The 19,835-nt window shown below is 55.5% G+C and overlaps 2 protein-coding genes across 3 annotated transcripts in view; both read right to left on the bottom strand.

Moving 5' to 3' along the window:
* The window catches only part of SRL (sarcalumenin), a 46,653-nt gene extending 42,728 nt beyond the window's left edge, over positions 1-3,925 (bottom strand). The window contains exon 1 of the mRNA XM_043560711.1: positions 3,785-3,925. The gene's annotated coding sequence lies outside the window, so the exon portion shown is untranslated. The remainder of the gene's footprint in view (positions 1-3,784) is intronic.
* A 2,392-nt stretch (positions 3,926-6,317) lies between these two features.
* Positions 6,318-19,470, bottom strand: TFAP4 (transcription factor AP-4). 2 transcript variants are annotated; one of them, XM_043560704.1, is made up of 7 exons: positions 18,884-19,470; positions 10,561-10,726; positions 10,345-10,443; positions 9,758-9,928; positions 9,017-9,157; positions 8,304-8,456; positions 6,318-7,392 (listed from the first exon to the last, which is right to left on the bottom strand). In XM_043560704.1, the coding sequence occupies exons 1-7, from the start codon at positions 19,231-19,233 to the stop codon at positions 7,198-7,200; spliced, it is 1,275 nt and encodes a 424-aa protein (XP_043416639.1). In that variant the 5' UTR covers positions 19,234-19,470; the 3' UTR covers positions 6,318-7,197. The 2 variants fall into 2 exon arrangements, with proteins under 2 accessions (XP_043416639.1, XP_043416640.1); XM_043560705.1 differs by having other exon boundaries at positions 18,825-19,165.
* Between the last annotated feature and the right edge of the window lie 365 nt (positions 19,471-19,835).

Below are 19,835 nucleotides of genomic sequence, written 5' to 3'. Positions count from 1 at the left end.
AGAGAGTGCTAGTTCCGCTCTTTTGAATACAATGTGAGGCCCAGAACCAGTCAGAGTGCTCCAGGTCACCACACCTGCCACCCCACCTTCCTGCTGAAAGCCAGGGACAGGCACCACGAGGATTCCCTGGAGAATGGAGAATGCCTCTCCCCTGATCTCAAGCCAGCAGCCCCCCATTGACCTTCAGTGCCTGCCCAGCCCTACCAATACATTCTTCTCTCAATAGGAGAACAGGAGATTTTCATCAATTCTCTCTTGGGATTTTCGGAACATCCTCTTTATCTGCCACAGGGCGAGACGCAATGAGAGAGCTGATCTCTGAGACGTGTGCAGCACCTGCAGCCTTCTTCCAGTCACTTTCCTGCCTCCTCCTTAATCTGATCCTGAGGCTATCCGCTAAAACAGGCGGCCCCGCGAGGGAACCTGTGACTTAGGCCCCCTAATTCAGGAAGCTCTGCAGCTGTCACTCCCAGCTCCTTTACAGCACCCAGGGTGTGGCAGGGGGAGAGTGGGTTTGGGGAGCACATTCCTTTCTACAGCTGCTGCATTTAGGAGCCGCAGCCCCCGGTCCTACCCCCTCCTCCTGGTCAGCACACGCTCCTGTCCATCAACACAAGAAACTGGGAATATGGCAGGGCCAGAGAAGAGAGGGGACCAAGGCAGGGGTGATACTAACTCTACTCCCAGCCAAGGACTTGTAGGGCAAAGGGAGAGGGAGCAAAACTCAAGAGAGAATGAAAACGACAGACAGGACAAGGTCAGCAGCATCCAAGAAAGCACACAGGCAGCGGGGTAAGAAGGGACATTGGGAAGGGCTCGGGTGGGACAAGGTGGAGCCAGAGCCAACAAAATCTGGGGCAAAGGATGACACGGCAACCAGCTTCAGAGGCAGCTGGAGGGTTTGCTGGTGCTTTACATGCTTGTCTGAAGCCAGTATGAGGCCAGTTCATCAACAGCCAAGGAGGCTGAGGTCACAGGAAGGCTCCCACTTCTGCGAGACAACCCTTCCAACACCACCCAGAGCCAGGGCAACTGCTCCTCTGCCAAAGATGCCCCCAAGTCATGGCGTTAAGTGACTGATTCATTACACCCCACCCGCGACAGAAAAGCATAAACGTGGCTCCCAGGTATTCATAAAGTATAACAGGAAAGCAAGGACTGAAAACTACACAGAGGCGAGCACGCAAAATGGAGCGATTCGTAAGGCTGATACAAAAGCAAACGGCACTTGATATGTAAGGACCTCGCATGTGTGTAACTTGATCAGTCGCCAATTCACGGTGTCCTTAAAATAAGAACAAACCAATGGCTCAGGAGAAATGAAGTTATTTCTGCTACTGAGCCTCCACAGGAATTTCTTCCGAGGGTTTTCTTAAGAAGAATGCCGTAAAATGCACTGATCCTTGAGTACATCAGAGCAGACAAGCGTTTCCATGAGGTTTTTCCCAACAGAAACGCTTAAAATAGGCCAGGGGAGGCCACCAGGAACCAAGAATGCCCAGTCCCTTCCCAAAGAAGCTACCACCACAGAGGGTCAATGGTACGTGCTCAGGATGTATTTTCTCCTCCACTGCCACTTTCCCAGCTCCCACTCAGAGAGGAGAAGGGGAAATTGGCACAATCTATTTTGGAGGACAGTATATTCTAAAACATATTCATGATAGCTGTAGGCTGGAAACAACCTGTAAGTCTGCTGCTGGGCAAATGCCTAAATCAACTGTGGTATATTCACACCAGGGAATACAGTTGGCCATAAAAATCAATAAACTGCTGATACACACAAAAACATAAACGAACCTTAGAGACACTGTGTTGAGCAGAAAAGGCCAGACAAGAAGAGCATAAGTACTATATGATTTTCATGAAGATCTAAAATAGGCAAAACTAGGGGCACCTGGGTGCCTCAGTCGGTTAAGCATCCGACTCTTGATTAAGGCTCAGGTCATGATCTCCTGGATGAGATGGAGCCCTGTGTTGGGCTTTCAGCACAGAGCCTGCTTAGGATCCTCTCTCCCCCAAGCTCTCTGCCTCTCCCCCATGCTCTCTGCCCCTCCCCCGTTCTCCCTCGCAAAATAAATAAATAAACATGAAAAAAAATTAGGGGCACCTGGGTGGCTCAGAGCATTCCGACCTCGGTTCAGGTCGTGATCTCGCAGTCTTGTGGGTTCGAGCCCCGCATCCGGCTCTGTGCTGACATCTCAGAGCCTGGAGCCTGCTTCGGATTCTGTGTCTCCCTCTCTCTCTGCCCCTCCCTCATTCATGCTCTGTCTCTCTCTCTCTCTCTCTCTCAAAAATAAACATTAAAAAAACTTTTTTAATAAATAAATTAAATTGGCAAAACTAGTCCATAGTGATAGAAATTACAACAGTGGAGGTTTCACTCTACACCTACCAGAATGGCTGAATATGTGTCATTATGTTTTTTAGGTTTGTTTATTTTGAGAACCAGTGCACATGCTTGCATACAGGGGAGAGGCAGACCAAGAGGGAGAGAGAGAATCCCAAGACAGCTCCAAGCTGTCAGCACAGAGCCCAACCTAGGGACTGAACTCGTGAACCATGAGATCATGACCTGAGTCTAAATCAAGAGTCGGATGCTTCACCAACTGAGCCACCCAGATGCCCCATATGTCATAATGTTCTGACAATATCGATTGCTGGTAAGGATGAAGAGCAACTCACACATGGCTGGTGCAAAATGATGCGTAACTACATACACACGTACATAAACGAAAGCACGTAAAACCGGTAAAATCCGAGTAAGCCTAGTGCACTGCACCAATCACAATTACCTGGTTTTGGTGTTGTACTTAAGGAATCCAAGATGTTACCACTGGTGGAGGTCCAGGGAAGGGTACACAGTACCACCTCCTCCCTGTACCTCTAATTATTTCCACAATTTTTAAAGTTTAGAAAAAATAAACCCCTTGAGAGCTTGGGTGGGGTGCTGGGTACATGGATATATATTGAGTTTGTGAAAATTCACGGAGCTAAACACGTAAGCTACACTTCTGAGTATGTATCATGCAATATTTCAGTAAAGAGGTTCTGTTGGGGAGCCTGGGTGGCTCAGTCGGTTAAGCAACCCACTTCGGCTCAGGTATGATCTCACCGTTTGTGGGTTCGAGCCCTGCATCAGGGCTGTCTACTGACAGCTCAGAGCCTGGGACCGACTTCAGATTCTGTTTTATTCCCTCTCACTCTACCCCTCTCCTGCTTGTGCTCTTCTCAAAAATAAATAAATAAACTTAAAAAAAAAAAAAGAGGTTTTGTTGAACATGGCCTTGATCATGTCCTTCCTAGATGCCCAACCCCTCACAAGAAATAAAATCCAAGCTTCTTAGCAGGACTTGGAAGTCCTACACCAACCCACTGCCACATATTCGCTTATCCCTCCTCCCAGGCCAGTATGCACAAAGCCTGCAGGACACCATGCCCTTCCAGACCACCAGGCCTGGCCCGCAGGTGGGTGGCCACCTGGACAGGAGCCACACAACACGTGGCTGCTGACCCTGGACCCTGTTTCTAAACCACACGTGGCTGCTTACCCTGGACCAGAGCCACCCTACATGTAGTTGCTGACCCTGGACCCTGTAGCTGCCCCACGCGTGGCTGCTAGCCTCGGGCCCATGGCCATCCCCACGTAGATGCGGTCAGGGCAGGATGCATACAAGGTTTCCAAACATGGCAGGAAGAAAAGAATGAGGTATTTTGTGCGTAGCTTCTTACATTCATCACCTGAAATCACAATGTTGCGGATACTGTGACTTAAAATAAACGTCACCTGTTCTTTTCACTGCGGCCTCTTCCGCAGGGGGCGTCCTCGGCGCAGGCTGGCGCAGGATTAAGTGGGCGAGCGCCTCCGAGCGGGGAACACGCGGAAGCCGCACGTTTGCGGCGTTTGCGTACGAGGCGTGCGTGAGAGCGCGCGGGGGCGGGATCAGAGGCGGGACCAGAGGAACAGGCGGGCCGGAGCCCGCGCAAGGCCAACTGAAGCGCCAAAGAGCATGCGCGCCGGGGTGGGGGCGGGGGACTAGTCCGGGAAGGGGCGGGGCCGCGTCCGCGCCCCTGACTTCCGCCGCCTGCTGGGGAGCTCTCCTGGAGTCTAGGGGCGCGCCACTGCGGGTCAGACGAGGGGACTTTCCGGCCCCGCCCCCAAGTTCCTCCTCTGGCCTATAGGAGCTGAGCAGACCCGCGGGCACCGGAAAGAGGCGGAGCCTCCGCCCTCGCTGGGCCTCGCGTTCTGGGCCCACGGCGCCCTCTATTGATCCTCTTAGGAGCAGGACGGAACCCGTCCAGCGCGCTTGGCACCTGGCAGAGAAAAGGGTAGCTTTTCTTGCCCTTGGAAAAGGGCCGTCCCCACTCAGATCCTAGCTGAGCCCCTCCCTTCAGACACGCATTTTAATGTAACTTTGTGAATTAAGCTAGATAGACCCCCAAAGAGAAAATTACAGTTAGAATGCTAACTGAAGGAAGCTGGATTCAAAAGGCTAAACGTTGTATGATCCCAATTATATGACATTTTAGAAAAGGCAAAACCATACATAGGAACAGATCAATGTGGTTGCCGGCGTCTGGACTACACAAAGGGACAATGGGGAACAGTGAGGAGGAAACTAATACCTTGATTGGGGTGATGGTTCCACAACTGTAAGTATTTATCAAAACTCACACAACCAAAAAACTAAAAAGTGAATTTCACCAAATGGAAATTACACCTTCATTTTTTAAAACACTAAAAACAGAGGGGCGCCTGGGTGGATCGGTTGGTTAAGCATCTGACTTGGGCTAGGCTCTGTGCTGACAGCTCAGAGCCTGGAGCCTGCTTCGGATTCCGAGTCACCCTCTCTCTCTGCCCCTCCCCTCCTGCTCACGCTCTGTCTCTCTCTCTCTCAAAAATAAATGTTAAAAAAAAATTTTTTTTAACACTAAAAACAGAAAGCAGATGATTGGTGTTTGCCAAGGGATGGGAGGAGGGAGAAATGGGGAGAGACCCATTAGGGGATAAGGAATTCATTTCGGAGTGATAGAAATGTTTTGGAAGTGAACAGAGGTGGCGGTTGTACAACAATGTGAATATACTAAATGCCTCTGAATTGTTCACTTTAAAATACTTAATTTTTTTTTAATTTTTTTTTTTTAACGTTTATTTATTTTTGGGACAGAGAGAGACAGAGCATGAACAGGGGAGGGGCAGAGAGAGAGGGAGACACAGAATCGGAAACAGGCTCCAGGCTCTGAGCCATCAGCCCAGAGCCTGACGCGGGGCTCGAACTCGCGGACCGCGAGATCGTGACCTGGCTGAAGTCGGACGCTTAACCGACTGCGCCACCCAGGCGCCCCTAAAATACTTAATTTTAAGTTATGTGAATTTCAACAACAACAACAAATTACAATTTCTAAAACAAAAATTCAGCCTCCTGCCTACCTTCTATTCAATGTCTAGAAGCATTCACTGTGGGGACGAGGATGTGAACTCACTATTCTGCTCTGGCCTCAGTGCCCACATACCTGTCACAATATGCGCATGAGGAAAAGCAAGCCAAGAGGGACACTTTGTAAAGCTGGCTCTGGCCACAGAGGATTAAGAGAGTTATAGGTCCAGGGCACCTAGGCGGCTCAGTAGGTTAAGTGTCCAACTCTTAGCTTCGGCTCAGGTCAGGGTTTGTGAGGTCAAGCCCCGTGTCAGGCTCTGCAAAGATGGTGCAAAGCCTGCTTGGGATTCTCTCTCTCTCTCCCCCTCTTTCTGTCCTTTCCCTGCTCTTGATCTCTCACAAGATTAAAAAAAAAAAAAAAAAAGTTAAAAGTCTACCTCCCTATCCAATAAGACGAAATGCCCCTGTGCCAGTAATTTCCAACTTCAGATGAAGAACCTGATGCCCAAAGATCAACTAGCTCGCCCAAGGAGGAACTGACTTCCTTTCTATAGGTGGGGAGACTGAGGTTCAGGGAGGTTACGCAAGATGAGGAAGTGGCAAAGCCCAGGGACTACCAGGACCCCTGAACATCCTGTGTCCTTTCTCTAAGAGATAGGAAGCTGTGGCTTGGTGGTTCCTTCTCTCCTTGCCCCCCACCAAGGAGCCAGGAGCCACCCCTCCCACTCCCAACACCATCTCCCATCTTTGGACAATCCCAGGAATCATTCCAGGGAGTCTGGGGGCCCTGATATCTCATTACAACACCACACTCCAGCTGGGGAAAGTCACTGCTCAGCCACATCCAGGCCCCTCTTGTGGGCCCCCAGAGCACCCCATATTCTAGTCTGGGAAGCCTTTCCTGGCTCCTCAGGACAGCACACACCCTACAGACACAGAATCTAAAAAACAAAGTACAAACTTTATTTTTTTTCTTTATAAAGGCACGGTGGCCTCTTGGTTTTTCCCCCCACTTTCTTAACAAAATATAATAGCTTCTCCTTGAACACAAAGACCTCAAAATTGTTTAAAAAAAAAAACAAAACAAAAATAAAAAAAACAAAAAAACAAAACAAAAACAAAACAAAAAGATAAAAAACCAAAACCAAAAGGAACCAACAACAAACAACAAAAAGAAAGAGACAAAGACATTTTTGGGGTGGAAGATGGGAAACCTGGAGGGAGGGGTGGGGCTGGGTGGTGGTGGGGAAATCCTCGAGCTGAGCCGAGGCCGGGAGGGGAGGGGAGAAGGGCAGCAGCAAACCCCAACCGAGAAGCAACGTAGACCCCCGGGGTCCCCAGAGAGCTCCGACCCAGCCAGACCCCCAACCCATGTAAGTGCTTAAAGGAGAAAGGAAAAAAACAAAAAGAGGAGGGAAGGAGTCAGAAACTGCCGGTCTAGGGCTGGCTCTGGGGAGGGCAGCATACCTTGGGGTTTTGTTTGATTTTTCCCTGTTCTTAAAAACATGTTTAAATGAAAAAATGCTTTTTGGCGGAGAGAGGCCAGGCACCTGTGTCAGCTTCCCCCAGCCTCCGGGGCGAGGCCCAGCCCCAGGTGTCCCGGTGCTCCCAACATGCCCCTGCCACCCCAGCCCCCGGGGACCTCAGGTCGGGTGGCTTCACTCAAAGGTCGATTTACAGTATTGAAAAAGAGGTCATAAAAGAGACCCAAATGACGTTGTAATTTTGTAAAAATTCCTCACTCGTTCACCTGCGTTTGCTCCCTGTAGCTGCCCCCCGGCCCCCTCCAGCTCCAAGAGGGGAGAGGAGGGCTGGGGGGTGGTCAGGGAAGCCCCCCATTCCCTGCTGGCTCCTCCCGGCTCTGGTCCATGGCGTCGCTGTCCGAGGCCTCCGAATCGGAGGCAGTGTCGGAGGCGTGGGCCTCCGGGCAGCTGCGGCCTGGCTTCACGATGACGGCTCGTCGTTGTTCCTCCTCCTGCTCCTGCCTTTCCTGGGTGCCCTCGATGTGCTGGATCGCCTGGTGGGCGGGGGGAGGTGGCAGGCTGCGATGAGGGCGGCTGGGGACACTGGGACAGCCACTATGCCCCCCTCCACCACCCCCCCCACACACACATACATACACACACACACAGAAATATCCAGAAATAAGCCTGGCAAGACAGTGGCCGGCCTGCCAGAATACGGGGGAAACAAACATTTGGAACTCCTCTGCTGAGCTGCAAAACGCCTTGGAGATCACAGTTCAGGGCCGCCTGGAAGTCACATGCATCTCTCATTTATACATTTCAAAGTCTGCCTGTTCACTTATGGGAGGTCTCTGTTATTAACTTTATTCTTCAATTTGCTGCATTTATGTGCAAGTAAAGTTGCAGGGGTTGATGGGCTTTTTTTCATTTGGGCTTTTTTGTTTGTTTGTTTCATTGTTTTTCTTTCTTTGGGATGCTGTTGGGTTCTCCCAAGGGATGCCACCCTGAGTGGGGCACAGCAGAGACTTCAGGCCTGACCCACAGTGCCAATCATCTGTGCAGGAGGCGTAAGTGTCCCCCACCCAGCCACTGCCACCTGCATCCTATCCCAGGTCCTGGCAGATGGAGCTGAGAGGAGACTCTGGAGCCAACCAAGACCTAGATGCAGGAACTTGACACTAGGGGGCTCAGGAGCAAAGAACCCTTTCAGCAAACCCCAAGGAGGAAGAGACAGGGTCTTCCAGGCCATGCTGTCCCCCTCTCTGCCCCAAACCTTCTCCAGAGCCACCTCCCACGGCAGACACAGAAAGGGAAACTAGGGAATGGAGACATTCAGCTGCCAGGCCTTCTTCCTGCTGTATTCAAGCCCCGTCTCGATCCCCTACAGCCTGTGGCTCTCACACATCTCGCGCCTCCACCCCCGCTCCCCCCGACATGTTGCCTCCTCCTTAAGCCCAGGTACCTGCACGATGGTGTCCAGATTTTGCCGGGACGTGGAAACAGAGTTGATGACCGAGGAGGGGCCCATGGTGACGACGTTGATGTGGTGGGAGGGAGGGGGTGGCGCCGGCACAATCACTGTAGGGTGGTGGGTGGGGGCCGGGGGGGGCAGCAGCTGCAAGACAGAGGCCCTCAGTCTTTTTCCAAAGGTTCCAGGAACTGCCCTTTCCCTGAGAACCCTCACGGAGAGCACGGGAAGGCCCCCAAACACTCTGCCCGCTGCCTAGACACAGCCTCTGCCAACCGCCACCACCTCTGAACTCCTTCACTCCCAAGGGGCCAGCCAGTGTGTGGCCCACCCCTCTTATTTTAAGAAAGGAGGAAAAGGCAGTGCAGAGAGGGGCTTCCGGTCATCTGAGATCCTGTGGCCCCTTCCCTCTCCAGCGCCAGGCAAGCGCGTCAACATCTAACAAGGACAGTGGTGGGCAGGAGCGTGGACTCTGCGTTCAGAGAGCCACGTCGTTGAGGGTCATGAGTGGGCATGGAATTTAACTTTTCTGTGCCTCAGTTTTGCCATCAGTAAAGCGGGGAGAATAAAAGCTCAGGCCACGAAGGGCTGCTAGGAGGACTCGATGCAATAATGTGTGCAGGACACTGGGCACCCGGGGAGGCGGGGCCCCAGAGGCACTGATGTCGCTCGTGGCGCAGAGCCCCTCGCAGATGCCGCCTGCTCACCTGGGTCCGCAGGTGCTGCTGTTCCCGCTCCAGTTTCTCCTGGTGCAGCAGCCGCACCTGCTCCTGCTGCTGCTGCAGCTGCACCTGCTGTGCAATCACCTTGAGCTTTTCTGGGTACATGTGGGCCTCCAGCGAGCGCACCTGGGGGCAGAGCAACAGGCTGGGGGGACGGGCCCCAGACCACACTCCCAGCGCCCCCCAGCCTCTGTGCAGGGCCCACGGGACTGCTGCGGTCAGCCTCCCCAAGCTCTGCCCTTCGCCAAGAGGCCGTTCGCTCCCGCTGCAAACCTTCACATGGAGCTGGTCCACCCTCGGGGTAGAGACCAAAGTCCTTAGCACAGCCTGCCAGACCCGCCGTGACTCATCTCCTCTCCAGCCATGGCCTCCCTCATGCCCTGATCCCTCCCACCTCGAGGCTCCGGCCCCTGCTGTGCTGCATGGTGCACCCTTCTCCTCTCTCTGCGTGGCTAACTGTGAGACTCGACCTCCCCACCTTGGCTCCAGTCACTTGCACGGAGAAGCCGTGAAGCAGCCTCTCTGGAACCGGCCCAATCCCCCTCCCTGGTGCCCACCGTTGGCACGTGGCCTTTACTGCAGCCGTGTTTTATTCCAGCCCCGTGAGAGCCTCTGACGCATGTCCCTCAACCCCATGCAGACAGTGACCCCCCGAGGGCAGGGACCTGTCTGCTTTGCTTCCCACTGAGCCCCCCATGCGAAGCCGAGTCCACCCAAGAGCCTCACCTGCTCCTCCAGCATCATGCGCACCGAGCGCTCCTTGTCCAGCTGCTGCCGAAGCTCGATCATCTCCCGACGCAGATCCTCTGCCTTCTCATCTTCCCAGATGTCCGGCGAGCCGATGCCCTCATCCTTGTCCTCTGCCCGCCGCCGCTTGGGGGATGAGCCGCTCAGCTCCTGGAGACCCCAAGGGGCCAGTGAGTGCGCCGTGACACCCACATACTACTGACACCACCACCACCAACAGGGGAGTCAGGGAGCTCCTCCACAGCCCCCCAACGCTGTCAAGCCCAGGGGCGCTTGCGCCGGCCCCAGGGAACCCCATTCTGCAAATCCAACAAAGGCCAGAAAGGTGATTCTAGAAATCACCTGGTTCCTTCCAGAGCCCAGCCCACTGCACTTGACCGATGGGTAAACTGAGGCCCAGGCAGCAAGGCAAATGCCTCAAGTAGGCAGGTCGATGGGGAAGATTCGACCCGCAACCACATGGGAGTCCCAAGCCACCAGTGAGCCAGGACACGCCCACACCAGGGAAACGGAGTCAGGAGGGGGGCAGGGCACTGAGGTAGCAGGCGGCCTCCGCGGGGCGCTACCTGGATAAAGCGCTTGAGCTGTGTGTTCTGCTGCAGGAGCCTGGTCTTCTCCTGCTCCAGGGAGAAGATGTACTCCGCCGTCTGCTGGAGAATGGCTGCCTGAGGGTGGGAGGGACAAGTCAGGGACCCCGGCAGGCAACGTCTGCCAGAGCTCGCTTTCTTCTCCCCGCTTGAGCCAACCACTTCCTCCAGGAAGCCTTCCCGGCCCCAGCCCACCTTGCTGAGCTTCTCTCCATCTGTGTGGGGGATGAGGGTCTTGAGGGACTGGAAGCCCGCGTTGATGCTCTGCATGCGCCTCCGCTCGTTGCTGTTGGCGATCTCCCGCCGAATCCGCCGCTCCTGGTCCCGCTGCGTCTCAGGGGTCAGTGGAATGTTGGCAAGGCTGCAGGGAAGGACACAGACATGCTCAGGCCGGGTGCCCTCCGTGCCCTGCCCCCATGGGACCCTGTCTTCACAGTTCATCTCCAGAGGGCCCAGTGTAACTCCAGTGTAACTTTCATCCCTCCACTGCAGAATATGCCAGATCTGTCAGATGCCTATGCCCCCCAGCAGATCAGGAGGGTGATGGAGTTGTATGCCCTGGGACGCACTCAGCCCCAGGTCCCGGCCCCGTGTGTGGCAGCTGTGGGTGCGGCCCGGAAGCCTGAATGGTTAACAAGAATCTCTGTGATTCTGATGCAGGTGGTCCCAAGAGCAGTTGGAGACACCTGTCCCTGGGACACCTCTGAGTGTCTTACTGGGCACCTGGACCCCCTCCTTCAGCACTGCAGGCTTGAGGACTGAGGAAGATGGTTCCCCATCCCCAGTCATATTTCCAGCCACACACTCATCTGCCAGTCCCCAGCCCGGCCCCAGACACCCCACGCTAAGACTTCAAAACTGAGACAGGAACCACTCACTCCAAGAAAGGGACGCCAGGCCCACCACCCCTGGAGACACTTCTCCCCCAAACCCACCCACCCTAAGAGGCAGGCCCTGTGCCAGAGGAGCAAGGCTCCCAGCACGCAGTGGGCAATGCTACTGCATATTATGTGATTGCATCTTACAGGAGCAGCAGCCAGTGGGGTGAGAGAGAAGGCAGCCAGCGGAAGGGGGAGAGGCTATGGGCCCAGAGGCATTGGCAGGAGGCAAAGACGGCAGCGGGGCCTGTGGGCCCAACGCCACTGCTCCCGAGGGGTGGGCCTGTGTGTGGCCTGGAGGAGGCATTCCCCCCTTTCCCGGCCCTCTTCTGAAACTCCCCCCGCCCCTGGCCTGATGGCTTCCAGATGCTGGGCTCCCAGAAGAGGCCACCGGCCCCACCCAAAGCCACAGCCCTGGCTTCTTCCTGAGGGGCCCTCCTGGGGTGACCTGGTCCAGGCCTGGGCCAAGAGAGCTCACCCCCCTGGTTCTGGAGGAATGGGGAAAGAACCGCAGGCAGCCCTGTTCCATTGATGGGAACCCTGAGCTCCAAGAGGTGCCCAAGCCCCCATGCCCACTCCCAGACAGAAAGAAATTTACTCAGAAAGCCAGGAGAACGAGTCTGCAACAGCTGGAGGGAGGCAAGGCTTTTCCTGCCCGCCCCTGGCCTACCTCAGCTGTCCCACTGCAGGCCTGCAGGACCCCGGACTTGTCTTTGCCCCATCCTGGGCCTTGGCCTCCTCTCCTGACAGAGAGGGTAGTCCATGGAGGGTGGGCTAAGAGCAGGCTCCACATCAGTTGCAGCTGGGGGCCCACAGACAAGCCCTCTCCTCCACCAGCACCCTCAAGGCCTCCCTGGGCCCCCTCCTTCAGGGTGCAGCTTCCTCACAGGGCCTATGGAATATCGATGCTGGGAAAGGGGTCCACAACCCTTTCTTTACAGATGAGACTTAGGACGCAGAGTGAGATGGGACAGAGTTTTAGAGTAAGACTGCCAGTCATCTGGGTCCTGACTTCTGGGCCAGGGGCACCTCACTTCTCGCAGTTTCCCTGCCCCTACAGTGGAAGTGGACAGGTGGACGGGGTGGCTGGAGACAGCAATGGAGACGATACAGGTCAGAGACCTGATATGCAGTGGCTTGCCTGTCCCTTGGGGGCGTTAGAACCTAGTCCAGGCTCCCCTGGTCTGGAAGTGCCCTCGAGACCCTCTGTAGTGGGTGGATTACAGAGGTGGAATGGGGAGCCTGGCTGGCTCAGTAGAACATGTGACTCTTAGGGTTGTGAGTTTGAGCCCCATGTTAGACAAAAAGCTTACTTAAAAAAAAAAAAAAAAAAGTCTTGAGTTCTATGCTGACTCAATTTGCTGGAATTTTCTCATTGAGTTGTCACAATCTTCCTGAGTCCAGTGGCCTTATGATTCCTGTGTGGGTTGAGGACATAGACTTGGGAAGGGAACAGTTCCAGCAAGTGGTGGGGCTGGGACTTGAACCCTGATCCCAGAGCCCTGCTCTTACCCACAGGACAGAGTGGGCTCTGCACCGTCCCACAAAGCCAGACACCCAGACAGACAGATGACAGTTGACCCTGTAGAAAGGACAAAGCATGGGGTATGCACAACCATCATGCAGAACATTTACATTATTCCCATTTGACTCCCATGGACACCCAGCTGGGTAACTGTGTTGCAATGAGGAATCCAAGGTCTGAGGAAGGGAAGAGCCCAAGGTCAGACAGCCAGACCAGGGCTTAACAGGCACCTGCGGATGCCAAGCCAAAGCTTGGCTCCCCTCACCTGCTGATGGCACCCTCTACTACTGATGGCTCACAAATGGCCCCACTGCTTACCAGAGCCCTGTGTATGGCCTCAGCAGATAGTGTGCCCCTGACCCTCCTGACAAACAGTGGGACAGGCACAGAAGTGACCTGCCCATGAAAGATCAGGCAGAGCAGGGTGCAGCTGCACTTTCCAGCCCCCACTGCCTCCCAGCCAGGTCCCATCAACTGCCCTCCCAATCCCCCCAGAAACCAGAGTTCAGCCCCACCTTCCCCAACCAGCCAGCTCATCTGCCCACGAAAACCTCTGCCCTGGGGAGCAGACCCTCAGCTCCTTCCTTCTCCCCAGGATGCCCAGGAGCCGGGGAGACCAAAGGAGAATGAAGGACCCAGGCAGGGAGCAGAGGCTTGTTCATCCTGGTTCTTCCCAATGTTCTATCCATTCTTTCCCTTTCGCCCAGTCCATCAGCCCAGCTTCCTGGTTCAGGAACCAGCTGCTGGCTAACCTAGCGCACCCTTAAGTCCCAGAAAACAGATTTCACCCCAAAGCTGCAGTTTTTTGTGAGGACTTGGGTTGCCACCAAGACCCTCCCGGGTAACTCACCTAAATAGCCCCAGAAGTACCAGCTGACAGTTTCTTTAATAGAACGTGGACTAACCAGGGTTTCTGATTGGTGGAATGTTGACTAATCCGGGATTCTGATTGGTGGAATCATGGCAAACCCAGAGTTCTGATTGGTGGGAGTGCTGGCCAACCAGGGGTCCTGACTGCTGACCAACCAGCGATTCCAATAATGGACGGCTAATCCCGCAGATACTGTACTAGATAAAGTGGGCTTTTCTGCAAATGCCTGAAAGTTTCTCACATTTCTTTCTAAGTTTTGCACATGTAAACATCATTTACAGGAATTGTAAGGTCCTCTGTCCCCTCCACATCAACTTCAGACTCCGAGGTGAGCAGTGAAGTTAGCCTTGTCCACTGACACTCAGGGTCTCTTGCTCCTCGCCCTCCCAGACTGCCCTCTGACAGCCAGTCTCCTGGAGCTGGGCAGCCAATGGCCAAGAAAAGTTTGGGTACCAGCCCTGGGTGCCAAGATTGCCACCACGGTACCAGAGTACCCTCAAACAGCCCCCTGGGAATAACACCAGCATACCAATCAGAAGTTATGGGGAAGGGAGCACAATTTTTTTTTTAATGTTTTTATTTATTTGAGAGAGACAGAACGTGAGCTAGGGAGGAGCAGAGAGAGAGGGAGCCACAGAATACGCAGCAGGCTCAAGGCTGTCAGCACAGAGCCTGACACCGGGCTTGCACTTGTGAACTGTGAGATCATGACCTGAGCCAAAATCGGACACCGACCGAATGAGCCACCGGGCATCCGGGGAGCTACTCTTCAAGACAGGATCCTGACCTGTACCTGTCCTTTCTGCCCAGCCCAAAAGCATGTAGCTCCCATCCCCCTATACCCCCATGCCTGGCCTCCAGCCTCAGATTAGCCACTGAGAACTCTCACTTACACTGACCAAAGTCACTCACACACCTGCCACTCGGTGACTACAGTGTGAGGTGGGAAAGCCCACGCGGGATTTCTCCCATACCCCAAAAGGAAGGCAGGAAAGAAGGTGACCCTCAGCAAGGATGTCCAAGTCACTTGTCCTCTGCAGCAGGTACTGAAGCAACCCAGGGCCTTCACCCAGCCCCGCTGCTTGAATCCATACACCACACTCTGACCAGCCTGCCACCCCACCCTTGGTCCCAGAACAAACCCTGTCTAGGCTGTTCCCATCAGAAACACCTCATCCCTCACCTCCCCTCCTCAGACGGAGCTCCCTGAACTGTGTTCCAGTACAAACCACCCCTGCCACTTACTAGCTGTGGAACCCCATGCTTAGCTACTTCATCTTTCAAAGCCTCAGTTTCCCCACCTGTGAAATGGGGAAACATTGCCTCACTTCACAGGATCAGGGTGAAATCTAAAGACACAGACAAGGGGCACCTGAGTGGCTCAGTCTATGGAGCATCCGCTGGATTTTGGCCCAGGTCATGATCTCAGTTCAAGGGATCCAGCCCTGCAGCAGGTTCTGCACAGAGCCTCCTTGGGATTCTCTGTCTCCCTCTCTCTCTCTGCCCCTCCCCTGCTCTCTCTCTCTCTCTCTCTCTCAAAGTAAATAAATAATTTAATTTAAAAAATTAAAGATTAATTTAATTAGTTAATTAAATTAATTTAGCTTAAAAAAATTAAAGACACAGGTAGAGCGTGTGACTCTTAATCTTGGGGGTCGTGAGTTCCAGCCCAGCAGGGATTACTAAAATAAATAAATAAGTAAGTAAATAAATAAATAAATAAATAAGCAAGCAAACAAGCTTAGGTTATTAAAAGAGAGAGGGATCAGGGCGCCTGGGTGGTGCAGTCGGTTAAGCGGCCGACTTCAGCCAGGTCAGGATCTCGCAGTCTGGGAGTTCGAGCCCCGCGTCAGGCTCTGGGCTGATGGCTCAGAGCCTGGAGCCTGTTTCCGATTCTGTGTCTCCCTCTCTCTCTGCCCTTCCCCCGTTCATGCTCTCTCTCTGTCCCAAAAATAAATAAACGTTGAAAAAAAAATGTAATAAAAAATAAAAAAAATAGAGAGAGGGAGGGAGGAAGAAAAAAGAGAGATACTGAGAAAAAGAGGATGATTTGTTTTTCCAAAGTTTGTACCCAGGACTCCAGGAAAACCCAAGCTCTCTCTTAGGGGACTGATACAACTCTTTAGCACTAGGAGACTGTGCTCTTAGGACAGGGCCAGTTTTGGTTCCTAGCACGGAGTAAGTACCTCATAAAAACCAGACCAAGGGGGCACCTGGGTGGCTCGGTTAGTTAAGCCTCCGACTTTGATTCAGGTCATGATCTCATGGTTTGAGTTCGAGCCCCGCATCAGGCTGTCTGCTGCCTATCTTTTGTCCCCCTCTCTCTCTGCCCCTACCACGCACTCTCTCTCAAAAATAAACAGGGGCGCCTGGGTGGCGCAGTCGGTTAAGCGTCCGATTCAGCCAGGTCACGATCTCGCGGTCCGTGAGTTCGAGCCCCGCGTCGGGCTCTGGGCTGATGGCTCAGAGCCTGGAGCCTGTTTCCGATTCTGTGTCTCCCTCTCTCTCTGCCCCTTCCCCGTTCATGCTCTGTCTCTCTCTGTCCCAAAAATAAATAAACGTTGAAAAAAAATAAATAAATAAATAAACATAAAACAAAACAAAACAAAACAAAAAACGGATCAAGGACCCAGCACACACTCCAAAGCCCCTAGCTGCTCTCTAACTCTTTCTGGGAACTGGTCTCCCACCCCCACCACCCCCACCAAGGGCAGTAGGTAAACACTCTAAGACCACAATGCTTCTGCTTCCAAGAGTGTGAGTGTCATCTGAACACATACCAGGTGCTTTCCACACACACAACCAACCTTTACAGGTGCTCTATTTTAAAGAAGCAGAGAGCATTGAGACGACACAAGTCCAAGACCACACAGTTTGGGCAGGAGCAGATATGAAGGGGATGCGGGGATGGGGGAGACACGGGGACTCACTGTGCAGTACGGCCCCCTCCAGTAGATCTGGGAGAAGGATGCGACAGGGGGCCCTTCAGGCACCGAGGGATGGAACAAAGTCCACCAGCTTGAGAAGCCAGTCCACACAACCAAAAGGTCCCGCCCCACCCACACACTTGATCCCACCTCACCCCACAGCTCCTTCTGAAAATGAACAAACCCAGAGGCCCCAACGCCACACCCAGCACATGGGCTTACAACCGTCTCACAGATAGACAGGCTCATGGCACTTGGCCCCCTGGGGACTGCTGGACTCCCCTAAAGGGGGGCTTGGGACAGGGACAGAGTGAAACCAGAGTCCTAGGAGGCCAAGAGAGGATTCAACTAAGGCCCAGGCCTGGTGGCCAGAGGTCCCTACTGTACCAGGCCTGTACCAGGGTCAGGCCCAAACAGCATCTGGAGCAGCTCAACCCCACCTCCCCAGTGCCCAGCCCTTCCCGGTCGGACGGGTCTCCAGGATCAGGGTTCAAGTTCCAGCCCCACCACTTGCTGTAACTGTTTGCTTCTCAAGCTTGTGTCCTCATGGCACACAGCAATCACAAGGCTGCCAAACTCAGGAGGAAGATTGTGAAAATCCAATGAGAAAAATCCAGCAAAACGAATCCCTAGAACATATTAAGAGCAGCAGAATTTTTTTTTTCTTCTTATTACAGCTAGGTCCTCCAGGTAGACCTTCTGGAAGGGCCACCCCTCTGGCTGCCCACCACCCTGAACTTGAGAATTGTTAAGGTAGAAACCCTGAGGCGGGTGGGGTGCGTGTGTACATGAGCAGCAACCGTCCCCAACCTCATTTCTGCAGCCCCTGGTGTCCACCAGCCTGGGCCACACCGCCCTCGGCTCCTCCTCCCTCAATCCCCGCCCAGCCTGCCCAGGGCGGCAAAGCACGTGGCCCCAGCCCTAGGGAGCCATTTCGCTCCCGGAGCAGCAAGGCCATACAGGGGCTGCAGATCCCACACTTGGGCGCACAGGAGAGCCCCAGCCGCTGTACTGCCGTGTCCCGCAGGCAGTGCTCAGTGCAGACGCCCAAGCCCTTCTCCTGGCCATCAGAGTTCCGGACATGTGCATTTTAACCAGTGTCCAGGGAAATGGAATGCGAGTGGCACACGCACCCATCACCCTTTGGTAAAGGGTGGACCTGGAACAACCCGGACCAAACTTGGAAAGTGGCTCCTGGGGAGAGCCGAGGACCTGGAATCACACACCCACACGGCTGGGAGACTGAACGGTTTCGGTTTCTGACTAGGGGTGGGGGTGTGGGGGGGAAAGGGGTGTGGATGGGAAAGTTTGCAGCCGACATCGGCGGATGGAAGGCAGCAGCCTTGTGAGGCCAAGGTCAGCCTCTGATGCCCACTCCTCAAAAGGCGCCTCCACCGGGCCTGCCGGGCCCATCCAGCTCGCGGCAGCCGAGCTTTGTGCGAGGAAAGCGTGGCCCCGGCGCGCCTACATCTCCCACAATGCCGCGCCGGCGGGGCTCGGGGAACTACAGCTCCCGCGAGGCGGCGCGCCGAGGTCCGCCTACTCCAAGAGGGCTGCAGAGTCACGTCCAGGCCTCGCTAGTAAACAGCGCCCGGGCGCGGGCGGCAAGCGAGCGAGCGGCCGCTAACGTGCCCGAGTCCGCGGCGCCCCCGGCCGGCAGCGCCGGCCTCTAGGGTCCCACCCATCCCCGCGCCCCTACTCGAGCACGCCCCCCGACCCCGCCGCAGCCCTGCTCCCAGCAAACACACCACCCGGCTCCCCGATTCCCCCCCCCCCCGCCGCTCCCAGAGCCGCGGCGTGGCTGCATTGTAGCAGACCGCGCAGCAGCCCCACGCGCGGCCCGCGCACCCCAAGCCCCCTTGGAGGGAGGCACCCAGAGACAGCGAAGAAGGAGGGAGAGGAAGGAAGCCGCCGCGGGAGGGGGGAGGAGGAAGCGCGGGGGGAAAAGCCACCAGCACCAAGCATGGCCGGGACTGCTGCAGAACCACGTGGGTCTGTTTGCAATTTACAAACGTCGCGACTCGCCCGCCTGCAGCGGACAAAAGTGACCAGGGCCGCTCGGGGCCCCCACGTTCCCGGGGACGAGGGTCCCCCGGCGGCGCAAGCCCAGCTCGCGGGGCTGTAGCCGCCCCGGAGGCTAAGAAAGGCGAGCGGGGTCGGCAGCGCGGGCCATGCGTGCGCACACGCGCGCCAGCCCAGGCGGGCTGGCCAGGGGCTGCAATCATGGGAAGGGGGTGGGGGGGAGGAGGAGTACACACCTACAGAGCCCTCCTATCACTTCTTTCTCTGTTTTCCTGAAATGTTGCAAAGAGGGCACCTTCTGAGTGGGCACCATGAAATACTCCATAGCGATCGGCCCCCCTCCTCTGCACGAGCCGGGTCCCGCGGTCCGCCGGAGAATGCAAGATGGAAATCCGAATCAAAGGGCAGCGCCGGACGGAGGTGCAGAAACGGCCGGTCCCAGATGCTGGCGGCGGCGGCGGCGGCGGCGGCGAGGGGAGGGAGGCGGGCGGGAGGGGCGGGAGGGAGGTCTCTCCGGCCTGCCTCCCCGGGCGTGTGTATGTGTGTGTGTGTTTGCAGCTGATCAGATGTCTGTTTCAAGGCGGGAAACAGCTGGTGAAAACTCAGCACTCCCCCGGCCTCCTTCCGCGGAGTAAGGAATTGCATGTAAACAAAGGACTATTTGCAGCGCCCCCCGGGCGGCGCGAGGCCCGGGCGAGAGGGGCGCGGGCCCCCGGGGGCTGGTTGCGGCCAAAGTCTGCGAGCCTACCCCCCGGCACCGGTAGCCGGGGGCCGGGGGCCGGCTGGGGGGGGCGCGGCGTGAATGGAGCGAGCTGCGGCCGAGCTACATGCGCCACTATGGGTGATGAGGTCCATCAGCTGACAGGTTGGCAAGCGTTGCAAAAAAAAAAAAAAAAAAAAGAAAGAAGAAAAAGGGGCCAGCCACCGCGAGGGAGCCTAGCCCGTGCGCCAGAGGTCCGGCGGGGACTGGCCGATGCAGGGTCTCGGCGCTCGGTGGCCCTGGGGGGCAGAGGGCGCGCAGCTGGACCCCGCGCGCCGTGGCAAGGCGGTTTGGGGTGCTTCTCGGGGCTTTTTCTTTTTCACGGTTGCAGCTGCACGGAGAGGAGCCGCTCTGGCGCGCTCCCTCAGAGCCCAGGGCCCCCTGGAAACTTGCGTCACAGCCACCTCTTCCCACATGTAACTTGGGGCCGACTTCGGAGGCCGGCCAGCCCCCTCCCTCCCTGCCTGCCCAGTTGGCCGCCTAGCCC

This window comes from Prionailurus bengalensis, chromosome E3 (genome assembly GCF_016509475.1).
Source record: "Prionailurus bengalensis isolate Pbe53 chromosome E3, Fcat_Pben_1.1_paternal_pri, whole genome shotgun sequence".
Lineage (NCBI taxonomy): Eukaryota > Metazoa > Chordata > Mammalia > Carnivora > Felidae > Prionailurus > Prionailurus bengalensis.
This window is presented reverse-complemented; position numbering and strand designations above follow the sequence as displayed.

Bases quoted from the DNA above. Each gene is read 5' to 3' on its own strand.
- TFAP4 (XM_043560704.1), bottom strand. From the start codon at position 19,233: ATGCAATTCCTTACTCCGCGGAAGGAGGCCGGGGGAGTGCTGAGTTTT. The intron at 9,929-10,344 runs GTAGCGCCCCGC...TGGGGTCTCCAG, and splicing joins AGCTCAAGCGCTTTATCCAG to GAGCTGAGCGGCTCATCCCC. The intron at 9,158-9,757 runs GTGAGGCTCTTG...CTCTGCCCCCAG, and splicing joins GCATGATGCTGGAGGAGCAG to GTGCGCTCGCTGGAGGCCCA.